This window comes from Gadus macrocephalus, chromosome 12, assembly GCF_031168955.1.
Source record: "Gadus macrocephalus chromosome 12, ASM3116895v1".
Lineage (NCBI taxonomy): Eukaryota > Metazoa > Chordata > Actinopteri > Gadiformes > Gadidae > Gadus > Gadus macrocephalus.
Window position 1 is genome coordinate 12,688,083 of NC_082393.1, and position 21,859 is coordinate 12,709,941.

Genomic DNA, 21,859 nt, shown 5'->3' on the forward strand with positions numbered 1-21,859 from the left:
TTTGGTGGTTGAGTGTCTTCAGTGGTCTTTCCAGGGGAGCCGCCTGGTTCTTGGGTGGGCAGTGCCTCTACGCGCTCATTCTCACTGGTAGTTACCCGCTGAGGACAGGTTCGTAGGACCTGCGTGACCTCCTGGCTGGACATACGGGAGAGAGCGTCAGCATTTGCGTTACTCCGTCCCCATCGATACTGAATGTCAAAGTCGAACGCAGGAAGCCGAGACACCCACCGCTGGCCTGTTGCATCCAGCTTTGCAGAGGACATCACATATTTGAGTGGGTTGTTGTCCGTTTGGACAGAGAATGGAGGCCCATATAGATGGTCATAAAACTTGTTTGTCACGGCCCACTTCAGATCAAGAAACTCTAGTTTATGCGCAGGATACCTTGACTCATCTGGGCTCAAGCCTCTGCTCGCATAGGCTACGACTAGGGATGTCCTGATCCCCGGATCGGATCGGGCCCGATACTGGGTTTTTAAGGTAAATCGGAATCGGCCGATCTCATTCAATTTCATTGCCGATACATATTTTTTATCTATACATATTTTTTATGTATATATATATTAGTGGTGGGCCGTTATCGGCGTTAACGGCTGCGTTAACGCAAAACTTTTATCGGGCGATAAAAAAAATATCGCTGTTAATCTATTTTCAAACACTTCCTTGTTCAGACCCATCACGTGACTGAACTAACCAATCAGAAGCTAGAATTTAGACTGAGGTAAACGTGAGGGAATCAGAGAGGCAGATTCAACAGAATATCCTGACTGTGTTAAATATGTAAACATGTAAATATGTAATTAATAATTGTGTGACATAAATATGTAAATGATTAACTGACTAAACATTGTAAGTACATTTCTAGCAAATTAACTCCAATATAAATTATATTAATTTATTCTACAACTTTCAAATATTTAACTTGTTATTATGGATTATTACACGGCTCTTCTCAATGCTGGCTGAACAAACCATCCCAAGCTCAGAGAATCCTCTACACTACTGGCGGGGCACATTCTACACAGCGACCCGCACTGGCTGATACAGCCACAAAGTTTCTTTGTGCACCTTGTACATCGGTGGACAGTGAGAGACTGTTTAGTGCAGTGTCGAATGTCCTTGATGAGAAAAGGAACCGGTTGTCAGCCGAGATAGTGCAGATGTTGGTTTTCATTAAAAAAAAACGCAGTACAGTGCAGTAGATTAAAATGGAGGTAATAAGGAGCTCTATTACACTATTATTACACACCCACATTGTAAAAAAGAATAAGCTTACTTGAAAAAAGGGTTGAAACTTATTTGAAGCCTCAAATAAGTTAAGTAACCAAAACTTTACTTTATGTTATGTTTATTTTATGGTTACAAGTAATGCTTATGTTATGTTATGTTAACGTGAGAGAATAAAAGCTATTGAGCACAGCTTGGATGCCTGTCTATTTCTTAATGTATAGGAAATTAAATGTTGTTTGCCAACACAAAAAGTGATATCGGAAATCGGTATCGGAAAACCAGTATCGGGAAATATCGGGATTGTATTGGGAGCAATATGAAAACATCGGAATCGGATCGGGAGCTAAAAAATGAGATCGGGACATCTCTAGCTACGACCCTCTCGGTTCCACCCTGGAATTGAGCCAAGACCGCACCAAGCCCCTCTCCCGATGCATCAGTCTGAAGCACAAAAGGCTGGCTGTAACCTGGATAGGCCAGCACTGGAGCAGTTGTTAACTTTTGTCTTAGGGACTGAAAGGCTTTTTCACACTCTGTAGTCCACAAAAAGGGTGGTTCAGGACCCAATCTCTTCTTTCCCCTTATTGTCTTTCTGGGATCACCAGATGTGAGGCGGTATAAAGGAGCAGCTATACTTGAGTAGCCTTCAACGTACCGCCTGTAATATCCAGCGAACCCCAAGAACTGCAGTACTTCCTTCCGATTAGTGGGCCTCTCCCAGTCCTTTACCCTGCTGATCTTCTCTGGGTCTGTCTTGATCCCCTCTGCAGACACCAAGTGACCCAAGTACTGCACCTCTTTCCTCACAAGATGGCACTTGGAGGGCTTCAACTTCAAGCCATGTTCCTGAAGCCTGGCGAAAACTAGCTGCAATCTCTCCAGGTGTTCTTCAAAAGTTTTGGAGAAAATTATGAGGTCGTCGAGATAGATCAGAAGGTGGGTGAAGTTCAAATCCCCAAAGCAGCAGGTCATGAGTCTCTGGAAGGTGGACGGAGCATTCTGCAGCCCAAAGGGCATTCTGTTGGCCTCAAACAGCCCCATGGGAGTGCTGAATGCTGTCTTGTGCTTGTCATGCTCTGCCACCTCCACCTGCCAGTAACCAGATGTGAGGTCAAGTGTGGAGAGGTACTTTGCTTGGCCCAGAGCTTCCAGAGCCTCCTCTATTCTGGGCAAGGGGAATGCATATCTCGTGCTGTAGGAGTTTAGCTTCCTGTAGTCTACGCACAACCTTAGTGACCCATCTTTCTTAGTGACAGTCACTACTGGGGAAGCACGTGGACTCTTACTAGGCCTGATGACTCCTGTTACCTCCATCTCCGTCAACAGTTTCCTCACATCTTGCCACTGTGCAGGCGGAATCTTGCGGTACGGCAGTCAAAAAGGCTTAGGGTCAACCAGGGGTATGTCATGTTGCACTGTTTTTGTTTGGCCATAGTCCAGGGGATGCTGGGAGAAAACACCTACATTCCTCTCCACTAGCTGGTTAAAGAGGGAGCGCTGGTGTTCACTTTCGAGCGCTGCTTCACTTACGTCCACCTTACAATTTGCAACTACTTGGTCCAGACTCAGGCTTGCCTCCTTACTATGATTGCTGTGACAGCTACTCTGCTTGTCGTCTGAAAATTCCACAACATGGTCCCCCAGGAATGCATTGGCCAGATGTGTGTGTGGCCTTATCACAAAAGCATGCTGGGACAGGTTCATCAGCCTGACAGGGGCACAGCCTCTCTTTACATCAGCACAGACTTTAGCAACCAGGAGATTCTGGGGAAGCTGTAGGGAGGAGTTGCCTTCAATCAGGGCAGTATACGTCTTTCGCCGTGGACCAGCTTTTATCTCACACCTTAAGTCTCTTTCTTTCCCTGCAGGAATCCGTATCTTACGGCCAGTATACACAGCAGGGCCCACCATGTCATCCGCTGCACCATACCCATGTGGCATTCGGCGGTCGGGGAAACAATGAGATAAAGTTTGGTTAAAGAACTAGTGACAAGTTGCCAACAACGCCACCCCAGGAATTTCACCTGGAGAGTTAGATTAACTTAAGTTAATGCACACAAGTTCGTTCACTAATGAAAGCTTGAGACTGGGTCAGCATACAAATTCAATTCCTTTTAATTAATATATATAATCTTTAAACATGACTTCTCAATAAAATATGTTCACACCAACACACTAAAGCGAACACACACACACACACACACACAATACACAAAAAGGGAAGAACAAATAACTAAATGGAGTTTAAATCAAAAGTAAAGGAGATTTATCCAAACTGATAAATCCAAATGAATAAGTAAAGCAATTAAACCAAACCAAAATAACCAAGAAAACGAATCAAACCAAAACAAACATGCAAAGCAACCCACAAAACACAAATAATATCATCAATAAGATCAGTTAGAAGTCGGTTAAATGAATAACTTAAGACAATGAGACTGAGGATGAGGCAGCAATCACCATACTCGGTGGCAGGTACAGCACAGCAGGAGATGCAGAGTAGAATGGATGTGTTGGCTATATAAACAGTGGGCAAAACGGCAGCCGGCCAACAGCAGCGTGAAGAGGGGGGGGGGACGTGCTGGCAGAAACCGCCCACAAACACGTCAACCCTGCCATAGAAAAATACATTTGTTCTAGAGGCTGAACAACAACTGCAATAACTTGGGTTAGCGTCATCTTATCCACATACCGTCAGGAGTTGAATGAACATCAAAGAGGAAGGGGATCACTTGTACCGAGCAACACCATTACAAGTGCAACTCGATTTACAGCTGATCGCTCCCCGCTGCAACAGGTAGAGGAGGAAACACTCACACGCCCTACAACTGGGATCGATACGGGAGAGGGAAGACCCGGCCAATGAACTGCCTGAGGGATGGAAGCCAATGTTGAGGACTTGTGCAAAGTTTAGAAGGTACACAGATGCACACAACCACTACATACCAAACAACGGCGAGCTGCACGATCCAACTAAAAGGCGATCAGGTGAGGCAATCAGGTTTCGGTGACAACAGGAGGCGGGGTAGCCAGGAGCTCCCAGGCAAGAGTGCTCCCAGTGCACAACCACCCACCTTTATAGGCAGCGCACCCAACAGTGATAGGCCGGTACTGCAGCACTAATTAAAGGCCCATCCTGCTACACCCATATGAAAGTTTACCATGGTAAATGTACCATGGTAAACTATGGTACATTTTGTACCATGGGATTTTTGACAAGTACCATGGTAAATGTACGATGGTAAGGTACCATGGTAAATGTACCATGGTAAGTGTACCATGGTAATTGTACCTTGGTATACCATGGTATACCATGGGATTTTTGACAAATTTACCATGGTACATTTACCATGGTACCTTTACCATGGTACATTTTACCATGGTACCTTGTCATGGTACTTTTACTATTGTCAGGGTGTGTGTGTTTCCCTGGTTTTCCCTCCTGTGTTGATTACTGTTCCCTCCCCTAATGTGTCTCAGCTGTTGCTCGTTGTGTTTGTTATTTAAGCCCTCGTCTTTCCTTTGTTCCTCGTGCTGTCATTGTGGTTTGCTGTGGTTGTTTGTGGTGGCTAGTCCTGCGTGTTCCGTGTTCCCTGTCGTCTCCCGAGTTCCCTGTCGTCTCCCGAGTTCCCTGTAGTCTCCTGAGTTCCGAGTTGTCTCCCGAGTTCCGAGTTTCCTGTGCCTTAGCCTTTAGGTTGAATAAAGTGCCGTTTCCGTTCAATACCGTCTGCGTTTGGGTCCTACCTGCCTGCATGCACCCGCAGTTCCTTAACAGAATGACAGCACCACTATGGGACCCAGCGGACGCTCAATTTGACCGTAAGTTGGAGGATTTAGTAGCCAAAACAAAGAAGACAATGGAGCGCTGGGAGGGTTGGGGGTGCCACCCGGTTCCTCCTGGTACTCTAGCTTCCGCATTGACTCCGGTCCCCGAGCCCTGTCCGGTTCCTGAGCCCACTCCTAGCCTTCCAGAGGGGGACCGGCCTCTTCGCCTGCTTGAGGTGGTCCGCCCTCCGCTCCTGCCTGAGGGGGCCCGCCCCCTGCTCCTTCCAGAGGGGGACCGGCCTCTGCTCCTGCCGGAGGGGGTCCGCCCTCCAGACCGTCCAGGGGAGGCACGCTCCCCGCTCCTGCCTGTGGGGGCCCTCCTCCACTCCTTCCCGAGGGGGGTTCCCCTTCAAGGCCTTCCACCGGAGGGGACCCGCCCTCTACCTGGCCTTCCACCAGAGGGGACCCGCCCTCTACCTGGCCTTCCACCAGAGGGGACCCGCCCTCTGCCTGGCCTTCCACCAGAGGGGACCCGCCCTCTACCCTGTCCGCCGGAGGGGGTCCGCCCTCCAGACCGTCCAGGGGAGGCAAGCTCCCCGCTCCTGCCTGTGGGGGCCCTCCTCCACTCCTTCCCGAGGGGGGTTCCCCTTCAAGGCCTTCCACCGGAGGGGACCCGCCCTCTACCTGGCCTTCCACCAGAGGGGACCCGCCCTCTACCTGGCCTTCCATCAGAGGGGACCCGCCCTCTGCCTGGCCTTCCATCAGAGGGGACCCGCCCTCTGCCTGGCCTTCCACCAGAGGGGACCCGCCCTCTGCCTGGCCTTCCACCAGAGGGGACCCGCCCTCTACCCTGTCCACCGGAGGGGACCCGCCCCCTACCTGGCCTGCCACCAGAGGGGACCCGCCCTCTGCCTGGCCCTCCTCCTGAGGGGACCCGCCCTCTGCCTGGCCCTCCTCCTGAGGGGACCCGCCCTCTGCCTGGCCCGCCTCCTGAGGGGACCCGCCCTCTACCTGGCCCGCCTCCTGAGGGGACCCGCCCTCTACCTGGCCTGCCTCCTGAGGGGACCCGCCCTCTACCTGGCCTGCCTCCTGAGGGGACCCGCCCTCTACCTGGCCTGCCTCCTGAGGGGACCCGCCCTCTACCTGGCCTGCCTCCTGAGGGGACCCGCCCTCTACCTGGCCTGCCTCCTGAGGGGACCCGCCCTCTACCTGGCCTGCCTCCTGAGGGGACCCGCCCTCTACCTGGCCTTCCTCTTGAGGGGACCCGCCCTCTACCTCGCCTTCGCCGGCCTCCTGAAGGGTTCCGCCTTCACCGCTGCCGGCCTTCTGAGGGGGTTCTGCGCCACTGCAGGTCTCCTGAGGGACTGAGCCCTCATCGTCCTTGCCGCCGGCCTCCGGAAGGGTTCCGCCTCCACTCTGCCTCTGCTTGCCCCCCAGGCCGTCCGCCTGAGGCTCCCTGCCATGCCCTGGGGCAGTTTTCTGGCCGCCCGCTTGACGTCCCTCGGCTCTGCCCCAGTCCATTTATTTTTTTTTGATTCCCCCCTCCTGGCCCCCCTCCACCCACCCGTTTTGGGTTTGACTTTCTTTGTTTTTTTTGCTTGTCGTGGGTCGCCTGGGAGTCGACCCTTAAGGGGGGGGTACTGTCAGGGTGTGTGTGTTTCCCTGGTTTTCCCTCCTGTGTTGATTACTGTTCCCTCCCCTAATGTGTCTCAGCTGTTGCTCGTTGTGTTTGTTATTTAAGCCCTCGTCTTTCCTTTGTTCCTCGTGCTGTCATTGTGGTTTGCTGTGGTTGTTTGTGGTGGCTAGTCCTGCGTGTTCCGTGTTCCCTGTCGTCTCCCGAGTTCCCTGTCGTCTCCTGAGTTCCCTGTAGTCTCCTGAGTTCCGAGTTGTCTCCCGAGTTCCGAGTTTCCTGTGCCTTAGCCTTTAGGTTGAATAAAGTGCCGTTTCCGTTCAATACCGTCTGCGTTTGGGTCCTACCTGCCTGCATGCACCCGCAGTTCCTTAACAACTATGGTAATTACCATGGTACATTTTACCATGGTACCTTTTACCATGGTACCTTGCCATGGTACCTTTACCATGGTACATTTACCATGGTACCTTGTCATGGTACATTTACTATGGTAATTACCATGGTACATTTACTATGGTAATTACCATGGTACATTTTACCATGGTACCTTTACCATGGTACATTTTACCATGGTACCTTGTCATGGTACATTTACCATGGCAATTACCATGGTACATTTACTATGGTAATTACCATGGTACCTTACCATGATACCTTACATTTTACCAAAGTTTACCATAGTAAATGTATCATAGTAAGTGTGCCATACCATTGTACAAGGAGTGGTAGCTGTCAGGTTGGCTCTGTATCATATGCTTGGCAACAGCATCATAGAATTTAGATAATCTGAAAATTATGAAATGTGTCAGTCAAAACAATACCATATTTTCCTGCACGACTTTGGTTATGTATAAGCTAGGCTTTACGTAAAAAACACAAATGCTTAGATACAATGAATCGTTTTATTTAATTATATTACAACTCAAGAGGACCAGAATAAAAAATACATATAACCTCAACCAATGACACAAAGGTTATCCATTTTCTACAAAAAAGATAAGCTACATGAATTTATAAGTTCCTCCCTATATGACCAAATATATTCACAACCGTGCCTCATCCTCATCGTCATCCGCTTATCCGGGGTCGGGTCGCGGGGGGGAGCAGCTCAAGCAGGGGGCCCCAGACTTCCCTTTCCCGGGCCACATTGACCAGCTCTGACGGGGGGATCCCGAGGCGTTCCCAGGCCAGTGTTGAGATATAATCTCTCCACCTAGTCTTGGGTCTTCCCCGAGGTCTCCTCCCCACTGGACGTGCCTGAAACACCTCCCAAGGAAGGCGCCCAGTGGGCATCCTTACCAGATGCCCGAACCACCTCAGCTGACTCCTTTCTAAGTAAAGGAGCAGCGGCTCTAATCCGAGTTCCTCACGGATGGCTGAGCTTCTCACCCTATCCCTAAGGGAGACGCCAGCCACCCTTCTGAGAAAACTCATCTCGGCCGCTTGTACCCGCGATCTCGTCCTTTCGGTCATCACCCAGCCCTCATGACCATAGGTGAGGATAGGAACGAAGATCGACCGGTAGATCGAGAGCTTTGCCTTGCGGCTCAGCTCTCTTTTCGTTACAACGGTGCGGTAAAGCGAACGCAATACCGCCCCCGCTGCTCCGATTCTCCGGCCAATCTCACGCTCCATAGTACCCTCACTCGCGAACAAGACCCCGAGGTACTTGAACTCCTTCACTTGGGCTAAGGACTCATTTCCTACCCGGAGTAAGCAATCCACCGGTTTCCTGCTAAGAGTCATGGCCTCAGATTTAGCGGTGCTGATCCTCATCCCAGCCGCTTCACACTCGGCCGCCAGCCGATCCAGTGAGTGCTGAAGGTCACAGGCCGATGATCCAATGAGGACCACATCATCTGCAAAAAGCAGTGACGAGATCCTCAGACCACCGAACTGCAACCCCTCCCCACCACGACTACGCCTCGATATCCTGTCCATGTATATCACAAACAGGATTGGTGACAAGGCGCAGCCCTGGCGGAGACCAGCACCCACTGAGAACGAAACTGACTGGCTGCCGAGAACACGAACACAGCTCTCGCTTTGGGAGTACAAAGATTGGATGGCCCTGAGGATAGACCCCCTTACCCCATACTCCCGCAGCACCTCCCACAGTTTCTCCCGGGGGACCCGGTCATACACCTTCTCCAGATCCACAAAACACATGTAGACCGGATGGGCATACTCCCAGGCCCCCTCCAGGATCCTTGCGAGAGTGAAGAGCTGGTCCGTAGTTCCACGTCCGGGGCGAAAACCGCATTGTTCCTCTTCAATCTGAGGTTCGACGATCGGCCGAACCCTCCTTTCCAGCACCTTGGAGTAGACTTTACCAGGGAGGCTGAGAAGTGTGATACCCCGGTAATTGGCACACACTCTCTGGTCCCCCTTTTTGAACAGGGGAACCACCACCCCGGTTTGCCACTCCTTTGGCACTGTACCCGACTCCCACGCGATGTTGAATAGGCGTGTCAACCATGACAGCCCCTCAACACCCAGAGCCTTTAGCATTTCTGGCTGGATCTCATCAATCCCTGGGGCTTTGCCACTGCGGAGATGTTTGACTACCTCAGTGACCTCCACCAGGGAAATTGACGACGACACACCATCAACCTCGAGCTCTGCCTCCAACATAGAGGGCGTGTTATTCGGATTCAGGAGTTCCTCAAAGTGTTCCTTCCAACGTCCGACGACCTCCTCAGTTGAGGTCAACAGAGTCCCATCCTTACTGTACACAGCTTGGATGGTTCCCCGTTTCCCCCTCCTGAGGTGCCGGATAGTCTTCACAACCGTGCAATATTTAAAACAAAAGACAAACCACACATGAACTGGTGCTGTAACTGCAGGCAGTGTTTTCCTGCTCTGTGGGGTATTGTATGTAATTCGGTCTTTGACCTCAAGGTGGACTCGTGTTACTTCTCGTAAATGTATCCGTTTTATTTCTGGTTCGTTGGTTTTGTCGGGAAGCTTCGAGAAGCTAGTGTCGCAGCTGCAGACAAGTCACGTTCTATAAACGTTCTAAGGTGATATGTTTCAAGCAGGCAACAAGAAAGATTTAATTTAACCCCATTGGCGACAAGCAGGCAAAGTGGTTAGTGTTGTGTTTTTGTTACCTTTTGATTGCCGTGAAGGATTTGTATGCTCTTGGGTAATTGTTTGTGTGTTAAACTAATTTCATGTCTGTATTGTATTGTAGTTCTACGGTGTGATTAAACCATCAGTAAAAGGAGCCGGAGCCTCGAGTATTTCAATGGGCGCCAAGTAGAACACTACACTGCATCGTGAAGACTCCAAGATGGACGTAACACGGAGCTGCGCGCAGATGGCCTTAACACGGAGCTGCGCGCGGACAGAAGACGACGTCACCGCACACTGCTAGAAGGAGGTACCGCAATAAGAACTGTCGTGCTTGAATCACAAGGAGAAGACGTTAAAGGCTAAATAAGCAAGAATGCTGAAGATCGCATCTTGAAAGTAGCACAAGTAATCTGCCATTTAAGCTGCATTGTGGACATTTCATTTGTGTGCTGCCTTAAAGTAACAGTGGATATTTAATTTGCGGTTGGTTGTAAGAATCAAAGTGACTAAGTAAATGCAGTGTTTTGAAGTGAATTAAGTGTAAGATGTTTTAAGTTTAAAATCGTATTATTGCATGTGATATCATACAAGTGGGTTTTTCATATTAAGACTAGCTAAGATTTCATAGCAATTATTATTTGCCTTACATTGCCATTCTAAACAGGTTTTACAGCAGTGTGTTGCCTTGATGTGTAGTTAAACAAGTTTAAGCTAAGGCAATCCCAAAGGCCTTATACAGTATATTGCCTATATTGTGCATTTAGAAAGTGAAACATTTATTTTGGGTTTCATATAGATTTTATTTCATATCAGCGCATTTGAGAAGTACATTTCATTTAAATGTCAACACATTCATAAACATTTAACATGTCACAAATAAGCGTAAGTGCTACACAGGCAACTAAAGAAGCCAAGCATGGAGACCCACAAGAAGATGGTGAACATACCCCAGCTCAAGCTGACTCTGGTGAGCAAGCTGAAGCGACAGCACAAGACGCACAATCCCAGGTTGGTGCATATATCACACAACAGCCTCCAGACATGAGAAGAAGCGAACGTCCACGAACGCTAACTGAAAAAGGAAAGGCTCAGCTGGATGAAAGGTTGTGTGAACTGAACGCACATTTTGTGAAGCTATATGGAAAGTGGAAATATCACATTAATGGCTTAAGACGAACCATTAGGGAAAATGATGCTGTGGATCTGATTGAGGATGTTGCAAGCACAATCAACTCTATCCAAGATCAGATTGACGAAACTTACCTCAAAATAAGAGATATTGCAACTCCTGAACCTGAAATCCGGAGAATAAATGACACATGTAATGCACTCACTGTGACTGCAAATAAAAGGGCTCAACAATACCTCAGTGGTAATGAAGATTCAGAAGTTGTACCCTGGCCTGAAGCTGAGTCAGTGTTTGACAACACAGTATCCAGTGCAAGCTCGCTTAAACCCAGCTGTAAGTCAAACGCCTCTTCCAGTCTGTCACGGTACAATAAACTACAAGCAGCGGCCGAAGTTGCAGCTACACAAGAAGTTCTCAAAATAATGAAAGAACAACATCAACGAGAAGAAGAGATTCGGAAACTTGAGGTGGAGGAACAAATGTTAACGGCTAAAAGAGAAGCTGAAGAAAAGGAAATTGAAGCGGAGAATGCTGGAAAACGAACTCGGTTTATTTCAGAAAGCGCTGCTAGAAAAACGGAGCTGGAAAAGAAAAGGCGAGAAGTGGAACGGTTGGAGGAAATAAAAAAGCACAATGCAGCACAAGCCAGGCTGAATATTTTCTCAGAAGATCATTATGACGAGGTAGCGCACCAGTCAGCCATTTTGACTGAACAGAGTCAAGACATCTATCCATCCTCACTAAAGGTTCCAGTTTCCCTCTACCAACCATCCACGCTCAACCCTGTAAGCAACCCCTTCTATCCTGCTCAACAAGCACCGCCTCCCCAAGCTAGCCCTGCTCAGCAAACCATACCTGATCCATCTTATCATCCACACCTAGCTGCCATCACTAAGACCTCTCCCCCACATCCCTCAATGTTCACATCCAAATACACACCTCAACCAGCCAGTTTCCCTCAATCTCCAATGGTTCAGCAAGCCATCCCCAATCAACCTCTTACCATTCAACAAGTCCCATTTACCAAGGTTCCCACTACTCACTCACCCACATTCACCACCTCTCATGAAGCCTCCAATGATCTTGTGAGAACACTCGCTGAAGCGATTACAGCCAATCGTATCCCAATCCCAGAACCGGCTGTCTTCGTAGGAGATCCTCTCAAGTATAATGATTGGAAGCTTTCATTCTGTACTCTGATTGATCGTAAGAACCTGCCAACTCAAGAAAAACTCTTCTTTTTGCGCAAGTACGTTGGTGGCCCAGCCAAAAGAGCTATTGAAGGACATTTCCTAGTAGCAACAGAAACGGCTTACAAAACCGCCTGGGACAAACTTGAGGACAGATACGGCAATCAGTTTGTAATTGGTAAGGCATACCGCGACAAGATACACGCATGGCATAAAATTGGTCACAAGGACAGCGAAGATCTTCGTGAGTTTGCGGATTTTCTAAGCAGTGTTGAATCAGCAATGCCTTATGTTCAAGGTTTACAAGCTCTTAACGACTGTGTGGAAAACCAAAAAATAGCTGCCAAATTACCTGATTGGTTAAGTGCAAGTTGGAACAGAAAAGTCACTATGTACCAAGATGAACACAAACTGTTCCCTGATTTCAGTTGCTTCATGCAGTTTCTCAACCTTGAGGCTCGAATTGCATGCAATCCAGTCACATCCTTTTCAGCAATACAGCTAATAGCACAAGAAGCAAAGCAAAAGGAAAGGGAATATCCACAAAGTCAGAAACCCAGTGCTAGGGCTTTCACCACTAGCTCAAGTGAGAAGACGAGCATCATGTGCATTTTCTGTAAGAGGCAAGGTCATACTCTCCATACATGTTTCAAAATGATGGAAAGGACAGTTGAACTGGAGAAGTTGTGTTTTGGCTGCCTTAAGACTGGCCACAACTCCAAAGACTGTACATCTAGAAGCATATGTGACTCATGTGGACGAAACCACCCTACATGCTTGCATCAGGATCGATGGGTGTATAACCAAGGAGAAAGAAGAGAAACCGAACGTGGACAATCTAACGAAACCACGGAAGCTCAAATTAAAGGGTCCACACTGTCACGTACTCAAGAGTCAATGCAAGCTACCTCCAACAGAGTCGTTCAAGAGAAAGGTACCACTCATACATCTACTGTTGTCCCAGTTTATGTCTCCACATCAGCTGAACCAGACAAAGAAGTTCTAGTGTATGCCTTGCTCGACACTCAGAGTGACACCACCTTCATATTAAAGGATACAGCCGAGGCATTGAATGTCAAGAAGGAGCCTGTGAAACTGACAGTGTCAACAATCACATCAATCGCAAAGATCGTATCCAGCCAAAGAGTGAGCTGTCTACGAGTAAGAGGCATTAACTCTGAAAATATAATCAAACTACCAACAACTTATACCAGGGATTATATACCAGCAAATAGATCTCATATACCCACAAGTACTACTGCAAAGTTATGGCCTCACTTAGAACATCTAGAGCATGAAATGTCTTCGGAGCTTGACTGTGAAGTAGGATTGTTGATAGGCTATAACTGCCCCCAAGCCCTTCTTCCCAGAGACGTCATTAGTGGCAGTGAGGACCAGCCATACGCGCTCAAGTCTACGTTGGGTTGGAGCATCATTGGCTACAGCAATGCTGGCCTTGAACAGAAGGACCCATCTGACAGAGAGGATGACAAGAAGAAAAAGACGAAGAAGCAGAAGAAGGACTCCAGTTCAAGTTCATCTGACAGCAACAAGGATAAAAAGAAGAAGGATAAGAAGAAAGATAAGAAGAAAGACAAGAAGGGGGAGAAGGAGGGCGGTCAGCAGGAAGACGAGGAGAATGTCGCTGTTGTTTCTGTTGCTGGTGACGAGGTTGCAGGACCAAGTGGTTATGGAGACAAGGACAAGAAGGAGAACAAGCCCAAAGGGGATCGCCCGGTGGCACGTGACCTCTATGCTGAGGGCGTCCAGGCACAGCCAAGGGATCAGGATCCTGGCAACATGAGTTCTGGAACAGGTGGAGAAAAGGAGTATTTGCTGAGTCTGCAACAGAGAAGTAAATGGAAGGACAGGAGAAATGCTAAAGTGAATGACATAGTCCTGCTGCAAGATGATGCCACATCCAGAAATCAGTGGAAGATGGCAAAGGTTACCTAAGTTTTCCCAGGAGTTGATGGGAAAGTCAGAAAGCTCAAACTACTGCTTAGTGACACAACACGAGACAGTAAAGGCACATACACAACTAGACCATTTTATTTGGAAAGGTCCATACATAAAACGGTACTTTTGCTTGAAGCTGAGTAAAAGTTAAATTAATTTGCGAAAGTGATGTAACCACATTGTCTGATTATACAATGTTTTGTTTTGGGAAAGACGCTGTTCACTATGTTAAGTTTGTTAGAAATCATACGTTGTCTGATGGTGGGAGTGTAACTGCAGGCAGTGTTTTCCTGCTCTGTGGGGTATTGTATGTAATTCGGTCTTTGACCTCAAGGTGGACTCGTGTTACTTCTCGTAAATGTATCCGTTTTATTTCTGGTTCGTTGGTTTTGTCGGGAAGCTTCGAGAAGCTAGTGTCGCAGCTGCAGACAAGTCACGTTCTATAAACGTTCTAAGGTTTTATGTTTCAAGCAGGCAACAAGAAAGATTTAATTTAACCCCATTGGCGACAAGCAGGCAAAGTGGTTAGTGTTGTGTTTTTGTTACCTTTTGATTGCCGTGAAGGATTTGTATGCTCTTGGGTAATTGTTTGTGTGTTAAACTAATTTCATGTCTGTATTGTATTGTAGTTCTACGGTGTGATTAAACCATCAGTAAAAGGAGCCGGAGCCTCGAGTATTTCAATGGGCGTTACAGGTGCATTAACATAAACATGATATTCTATCAAGTACAGTTGCAGTATCAAGACTATCACAGATGTACATGTTGTGTCCTGTTTGAACTCACTGGCTTAGCTGTTGATATATAAATGTAGTACTTACAGATCGAACTTTTCGCTAACATTCTGATTAAAATCTCCATATATAGCATTAAGTCCGGTCAGACTTCTCTTTACGCCGCAGAATTTTGGCTGCATTCGACAATTTTTCCCTCATGAAGCGCCTGATGTCAGCTTCCGCTGCCTCGGGGAAGACCTTGCGTGCTTCAGCTGTGCATAAAAAAACAAAGATTCAGTAACACTGCCCCTTGTAGACATTGACAACTGAATGCAAGGATTAATTAACGTAACCATTTTGGTGGTTCATGTATTTATATATACTAGTCACAGATCACATGCGAGAGTACCACCAACACAAATAGCATGTTTGGGATATCAATGTTACTACAGATAAAATATGTCATAAGGTTAGCAAAAATAGGTAAGAAAGGCAATTGCTAATTACCAATAATTTCCATGACATGCTCACGAGGCAGTGCCGCCTTGACGTTGGCTGCCTTCGTTGAGGATAACCCCGACACGATATTCCGTTGAGTAAATCCCGTGCATGAGGTCATTCACAAATTTTTGTGCCGAGGTCCGTGAAGATCTCGATTTCACAGATTGAGAGATGATCTGAAAAAAAGTCTCCATGATTTGGTTTCCTTCCCAACATATGACCATTTATGGAACAACGACAAGATTATGTCAACACATAGTAGATACACTTATATATAAGTGTATGTATACAATACAAGTCCTGCAGCTAGGAGATGAGTATTATTATTCATAAACATAGCCACACAAGAAAAAAAGTTAAATACGTACCACAGAATCATTTGAGGCAGATTCATCTTCATTGGTTACATCCAATGGTGTTGATGGTTTGGCCGTATTGGCCGCAATAGGCGGTTGACACCTTCGTGCCTGCTCCACTGAGGGCGCTGCCGATCTCACCAGCATCTCTGCTCTTATGCCCAGAATCTCTTGTCTGATGCCTCTCATTTCATTCACCATTGCCTGCATTTGTCGTACTGCTTCAGCACATCTGCATACGTAAATTAATGTTGCATTATTTACTTATTTCGTGATGATATACAATAAATCTTTTACCCTTGCTAATATCCATGTCTGGTTGGTCAAATAACCATTCAATCAAATTCCATGCACTTGACAATCATGATAACAACTGGATGTATCCAGCACCATATGAAAGGAAACCCATACTACTGATATATGTGCTATGGTATGAACCAGATTAGACCACAATAATTAGTTCCTTTTCTGAGACAAAATTACTTAAATTATTATGGTAATGCATATATTATGTTTGTAGCATTCAAGGAGTCACCCTACATTAAATAATATATATTTCAGTAGGTGCATGGCATCAAGTAACCTTTAATTAGCAGGTCTTAATTTCCATTTACCTTTTGCCACAAGGAGTCTCAGTTGAGCCAGATGGGGTCTCAGTTGCAGTTATGGCAGAGTTGTCAATATCCAACTGAAAGACATGAATTTCATTTGCAAAAGCCCAGTTAAAACTAAGTGATTGAAAATGTTTGCAATAAATAAAACAGGTTTTCATGAACCATATCTCAAGAAACATTGATATATATGTATATGCCTCTGAGAATAAATGATCTACAATAAACAGTTATTCATGTATTTATACATAGGACCACTTGTATGTTAATTCCAAATGTTCACCATATTCCCTCAGAATAGCTCAGCCTAACATAATGAGAAATCTCACTTGTGCATTTTTGTACTTCTGCAAAATACTTTTGCTGGCACTTTGTGCAGTTGATGCCTGCTTGCGTTTTGACTTGGTCTTCGGCTGCAATAAAAAAAAGTAATTAACATATATAATAGCCATTATTGCATATGCACCAGCATTTAAATTGCTTCTTATAAGATTGTTATTAAGATAAAGGATACCAAAACACTGATGAAAAGGATAGATAAATAAGCTTTTATCAGAAGTAATAATAAGATATAAGATAACTATGAGACTATTTGACCATTTTGTTCAGATTAGTTAAAAAAAAAAATTTGGTTGACAATTATTAAAGCTATATACTTTTAATAATGTTTGGAATATTAAATCAACATACTAAATTGTATATTAAATGCAGAATGAACTACAATACATATTTAAAAATGTTAATTAAAATCTGCATAAGAAGATTCCATGGATACCTCATTACCTCGGCCACATGCTCATCATTTCCATCCTCAGATGGCACGTTCTTTGAATTTTTCGCCTTTGGCCTTTTCCACATTTAGATGTAGGTGTGACTGCCACATCCAGAAGGCCTAACTCCGCTTTCTTCCTCACTTCGACCAGTTCTCTCCTATCCTCTATTAAATCGGGATTAAATAGAAAGAGCATCAGATAATGCATATAAGTCATAATTAACTTCCATTTAATAAAGTTGCAACAAGCTTAGCTGCATGAGAACTAGATCTAGGCGATAGGCCTAGTAGATGCATATATATATATGCATGCATAGGTGTAAATTATTTACGGAAATTACTGCACGAGCACACTGCAGTAAATTAATAGATAGGCCTACATCTAACTGATATAATTAAGTATGCCTATATACGGTACTGTTATAAGTTACTATAGGTCCAAATAGAACATGATTTTATGTAATTGTCAGTCTTACCTCCGGTTGCCATTATTTTGGCCGAACAAAGTTTAACTTTTCCATTTCGTTCCCTCCATCGCACGACATATTCTTGTGCTTCATTCTGCTCGTCAAATTCTCCCTCAATCCAGGAGAGCTCACCAATGTCGACAGAAAAATCATCAAAGGCAAAAACAGTTAACATTACCATCGTGTTAATATTGATAGTTCTCGAACCGCGACCGTTAGTGCTCCGCTGCTAAAGGCCACCACAATATTTAAAAAGCTCCACTCCGGATAAGCGGTAGGTCCTAAAACTCGGACTCACGTGATAATTAGCGGTCTAACAGGATCATGCAAAAATGAATATGCAATTTGCAAACTGACTACACTCAATAGCTCTGTGAGTAATGGTCCAAGCGCGAAAAATAAGCATTTGATATTCAATATTCCGCATTGTACTTTCATCTGTATTTTCATCGCACATGCGCACACCTGCGACCGGAAACTGGAGTGCGATCCAGAACGAGGATTGCGTCAAGTTGATTGAGATGAAAGAGCAATGGCGACCTATCTGTAGTTGTTTTTAAGAGTGGGATCGAGAAATGGATCGTGGGAGAAAGATTCCGCCATCTTATAAGCGATATTTATTTGACGAATCACAAGATATTCCTCGGACTACTGAGTTATATCGAAAGCTTCCGAAGTCGGCGAGGACGGAACCGACGTCATCGTCAGATTCTGAAGATGAATTACAAGGGTTGCCGCCTGCGTCTGCATCAGAGATTTCAGAACAAGAACTTTCAGAACAAGAACAAGAACAAGTTGTACAATGTCAAATAGAGTAAGTATAAGTGGATCGGTGTAACTTACACCTGATGCCATTTATTACCTGAGCAACTTTTTAACTGTTTAAGGCTTAAGCTGCTCATGCAGCAATTTTTCACCTACAGTGTGATTTTAGAAATGTTATTTTGGCAAAACGTTCTGTAATGTTGGCTCCATGAGTAGATGGTATAGTAATATTAAGTTACATAACACAGCCATAATTGTCCACACAAGTTTCACCCATTTGGCTACAAAATGGCTTATATAACCACGGCAGGGCTGGTAATTTATTGCATAATATAAGTTATGTGCTTATATTTATACAGGCATGAACGGGTAAATCACAATCAGGGTCAAAAGCATGTAACACTGTTACATGAGATTTAATATATTTTACAGTGTAAGAAATAAACCTTGTAAGTAAAATCTTCCATGTGATACTTAAATAACTTAGTTAAAGAAAAACGTATTCAAATCTAAACATTCTGGATACAATTAGTCATTTTATGATCTGAAATTGATGAAATTCCATTTTTATGAATGTTCATTTTACATATCTTAATGTTCAGTCTGTATATTCTTTGTTTAATATTGATGCAATATAGTGATTTTTATTCATCTATGGTGCATTGGGTCAATTTATAATTGGCTGAATTGAACTGCATGGTGTTGAATTATTAGTTTATGACACTTAAAATATCCATTATATATGCTACATTCTATATACCATATATTTGTCCTTTTTTATTTATGGTACTCTATATTTAGTATATCGAGGCAGTAAAATAATCAGTGTATAAGCAATAACTCATTCTCTCTTTAAAAAATATTATTTCATTTAATTATATAAATCATTATTTTCTATGTCAAACATTTGTATGCGTCTTATGTGACATGTTTTATAGGTAAAACAACATGGTGTGTCAACATGGTACCATATGGTCAGTTACTGTGTAACTGAAGCACAAATATTTACATTAATTTTCCCTTTATGTATATTTTTATATATTGTCTTTCTAGTGACATCAGTGATTCATCTGAAGATGTCTCTGCTGGCTCTGGCCCAGAAAGGGGATTACAAATGGAAGTTGGAAATATGGATGAACATGGAGGCAACACATGTGACAGTGAGCTACTACAGCATATGGTAGGCCTACATTATTTTCCATATTTTTTAATGATGACCTATGCGATATATCAACAATTAATGCAACTGTGTACAATGTTAAAGTTAAGTAAAAAGAACATTTCACCTAAAACAATACTGGAATAAGTTTGATAAGCGATAAGAAAAGGAGCATGTTAACAAGATGTGAATCCCCTTCAAAGCAGCAGTGTTCATAAGCCGGATAGAAAATAATGACCAAGCCAATATAGCCATGGAACCTTGCATTAATACTAATCCTGATATTTCATTTCCAGAATGCTCAACAAGAAGAATATGACGGCGCAGAGCAATATATAGCAGGGGATGGCCACGAACATGGACAGCCTGGCTTTCGTCAGGTTAGTTTATATATATAACTTGTCTGTTATAACAAGTAATGTGTAAAAACTGGTGACTTTTTAGTTTTACTTAGAGAACCATATCAAGGTGTAGCGTGCCGAGGGTGTAAGTGGCCAAATCGTATCGCTGCCACGAAAACTGTAGCGTGCCAAGGGTGTATGTTGTAATTACACACTGCTCTGGGGCCCACACCATAAACTAAACACAGTATACGGTGTGGGGCCCCTACCCCCCCCCCCCTCCACGGATTTACTGTGCCTGTGCTGCCACCCCATACAAATGTATGATCAAACTATCAATACAATTGAAATATATATGGCATCAGCCTCTTGGTAAATATACTGATAACTATAATTCAAAGAACCACCATGGTCACAAACTGAAATATCACTGTACATGCTGCCTCAAGTCTCTCTTTACATTCAATATATCCTCTAGTTGCCTAATTGCTGGTCGCATAAATCTATTACAGTATTCCTCTTATCCCCAAGCTAATTTTTTACATACCACTGCTGATTCCTCTCAATATACCTCCAAAATACAGCTCTCTGACCTAGACCTCCAAGACAAGCTTATTCCCACATTTTACCTTCCTGATACTGCACAAATACTTATAAAAGAAAATAGCAAAGACTCAAAGAAAAGAGTAAAGAGGTGCGCTGATGCTGCGCTAAGAGGAGAAGGTTACTAAAGAGGTGTGCGGATGCTGCGCTAAGGGGAGAGAGGTGCGCAAACGTTGCGCTGAGAGTGTGTTAGAGGTGCGCTGATGCTGCGCTGTCCCCCCAACTCCAACTGGCTTTCTGGCTTGATGTAGGGCCTTTCATACCCACATCCAAGTGACGCTACCCCTAAACTGACCAATGAGCGTAACTGAAATGAAAGAAACTGTATTCATACACTTTAAAATAGGGCCAAGATGCTCATCATTATCCTTCGAACTACTGGGGAAACTTGCTACATAAAAAAAAAAAAAAGATACATAAACTATTCATAAATATACTGGCGATAAATACTCAAATCCTCTAAATCTTCTCCCGAACTTGCTTCTTTCCTCTCCTGGCAGATGTTTACTACGCAATCTCACCCACGCGCCCCCTGCCGTTGTATTTCTTCCTACCATTATGCTAGTTCCCATATGCCGTGCTACTTCTTATCATTCCGCTAGTTCCCCTATGCAAATTCGCAACAAAGGCATGGCATTGATTCAACAGACCCCCACCAACTGCAGCACCTTTCAGCCCTGACCTAAATGGTTATAATTTTTGGTGATTGATCTTTGTAACTGTTGTGCAATTATATAATTGTATAATTGTATAACACTTCTTAACAATATCTATAATGCAAATTGTTATGATCTGTATATGGGATAACAATGATTTGTTGTGTAGCAAGTATTGGATAAATGACAATTATCAGCATAATACCTATTAAAGTGCAATATTTGTTGATGTTTTTTCAGGAGAAGCTGTTTGATGAAAAGCACTTTGACGCCAACAACCCTGTCTTTGAAGGAGCTGATGTTTCAAAGGGACAACTGCTAGCGATGCTGATGGGGTTGTGCCTAAGGCACGGATTATCTGGTGTTGCCATGAAAGACCTTCTCGATTTGTTTAATACCGTCATTCCAGGATGTGTTCCCTCAAGCAAGTGGTACTTGGACAAAGCTTTCTTCAATCTGTCCGACAAGGCAGAGTTGTATTTCTATTGCACGGACTGTGTAGGATACATCGGCAAAGGACCAGACTACCATTGTGAAACTTGCCTGAAGCATTGGCACAAGGAGGTACTTCTGATAAAATCTGCAAGTTACTTTCTGGTGATGCCTTTCAGCTCAAAAACATCTTGCCACAGTCGGCACTGCGGGGCCACTTTCGACATGATGAGAGTGTAGGAGACATAAACACAGGAAAGCTATACCAAGATCAGGGTGATTTTATCGACAATCCGGACAATGTCACCATATCTTTCAATTGTGACGGCGTTCCCGTTTTCAAATCTTCGCAGTATTCTCTTTGGCCAATACTCTGCACAATAAACGAGCTGTCACTGGACGAAAGAGGCAAATCCATTATGTTGCATAGTTTGTGGTTTGGGCGGCACAAACCCCGGGTCGACACCTATTTCGCTCCGTTCATTGCTGAGCTCCA

General features: G+C 44.8%; 1 protein-coding gene and 1 long non-coding RNA gene across 2 annotated transcripts; one reads left to right on the top strand and one right to left on the bottom strand.

Annotated features, from left to right (window-relative positions):
* Positions 1-15,284: 15,284 nt before the first annotated feature.
* On the bottom strand, positions 15,285-17,003 carry LOC132469070 (uncharacterized). Its single transcript, XR_009528332.1, has 5 exons — positions 16,952-17,003; positions 16,498-16,581; positions 16,172-16,245; positions 15,570-15,789; positions 15,285-15,377 (listed from the first exon to the last, which is right to left on the bottom strand). It is a non-coding gene; the product is annotated as an uncharacterized LOC132469070 (long non-coding RNA).
* An 854-nt stretch (positions 17,004-17,857) lies between these two features.
* Positions 17,858-21,603, top strand: LOC132469555 (uncharacterized). Its single transcript, XM_060067537.1, has 4 exons — positions 17,858-18,221; positions 19,226-19,352; positions 19,628-19,711; positions 21,172-21,603. The coding sequence occupies exons 1-4, from the start codon at positions 17,983-17,985 to the stop codon at positions 21,601-21,603; spliced, it is 882 nt and encodes a 293-aa protein (XP_059923520.1). The 5' UTR covers positions 17,858-17,982.
* Positions 21,604-21,859: the final 256 nt, after the last annotated feature.

Bases quoted from the DNA above. Each gene is read 5' to 3' on its own strand.
- LOC132469555 (XM_060067537.1), top strand. From the start codon at position 17,983: ATGGATCGTGGGAGAAAGATTCCGCCATCTTATAAGCGATATTTATTT. The intron at 18,222-19,225 runs GTAAGTATAAGT...TTGTCTTTCTAG, and splicing joins GTTGTACAATGTCAAATAGA to TGACATCAGTGATTCATCTG. The intron at 19,353-19,627 runs GTAGGCCTACAT...TTTCATTTCCAG, and splicing joins GTGAGCTACTACAGCATATG to AATGCTCAACAAGAAGAATA.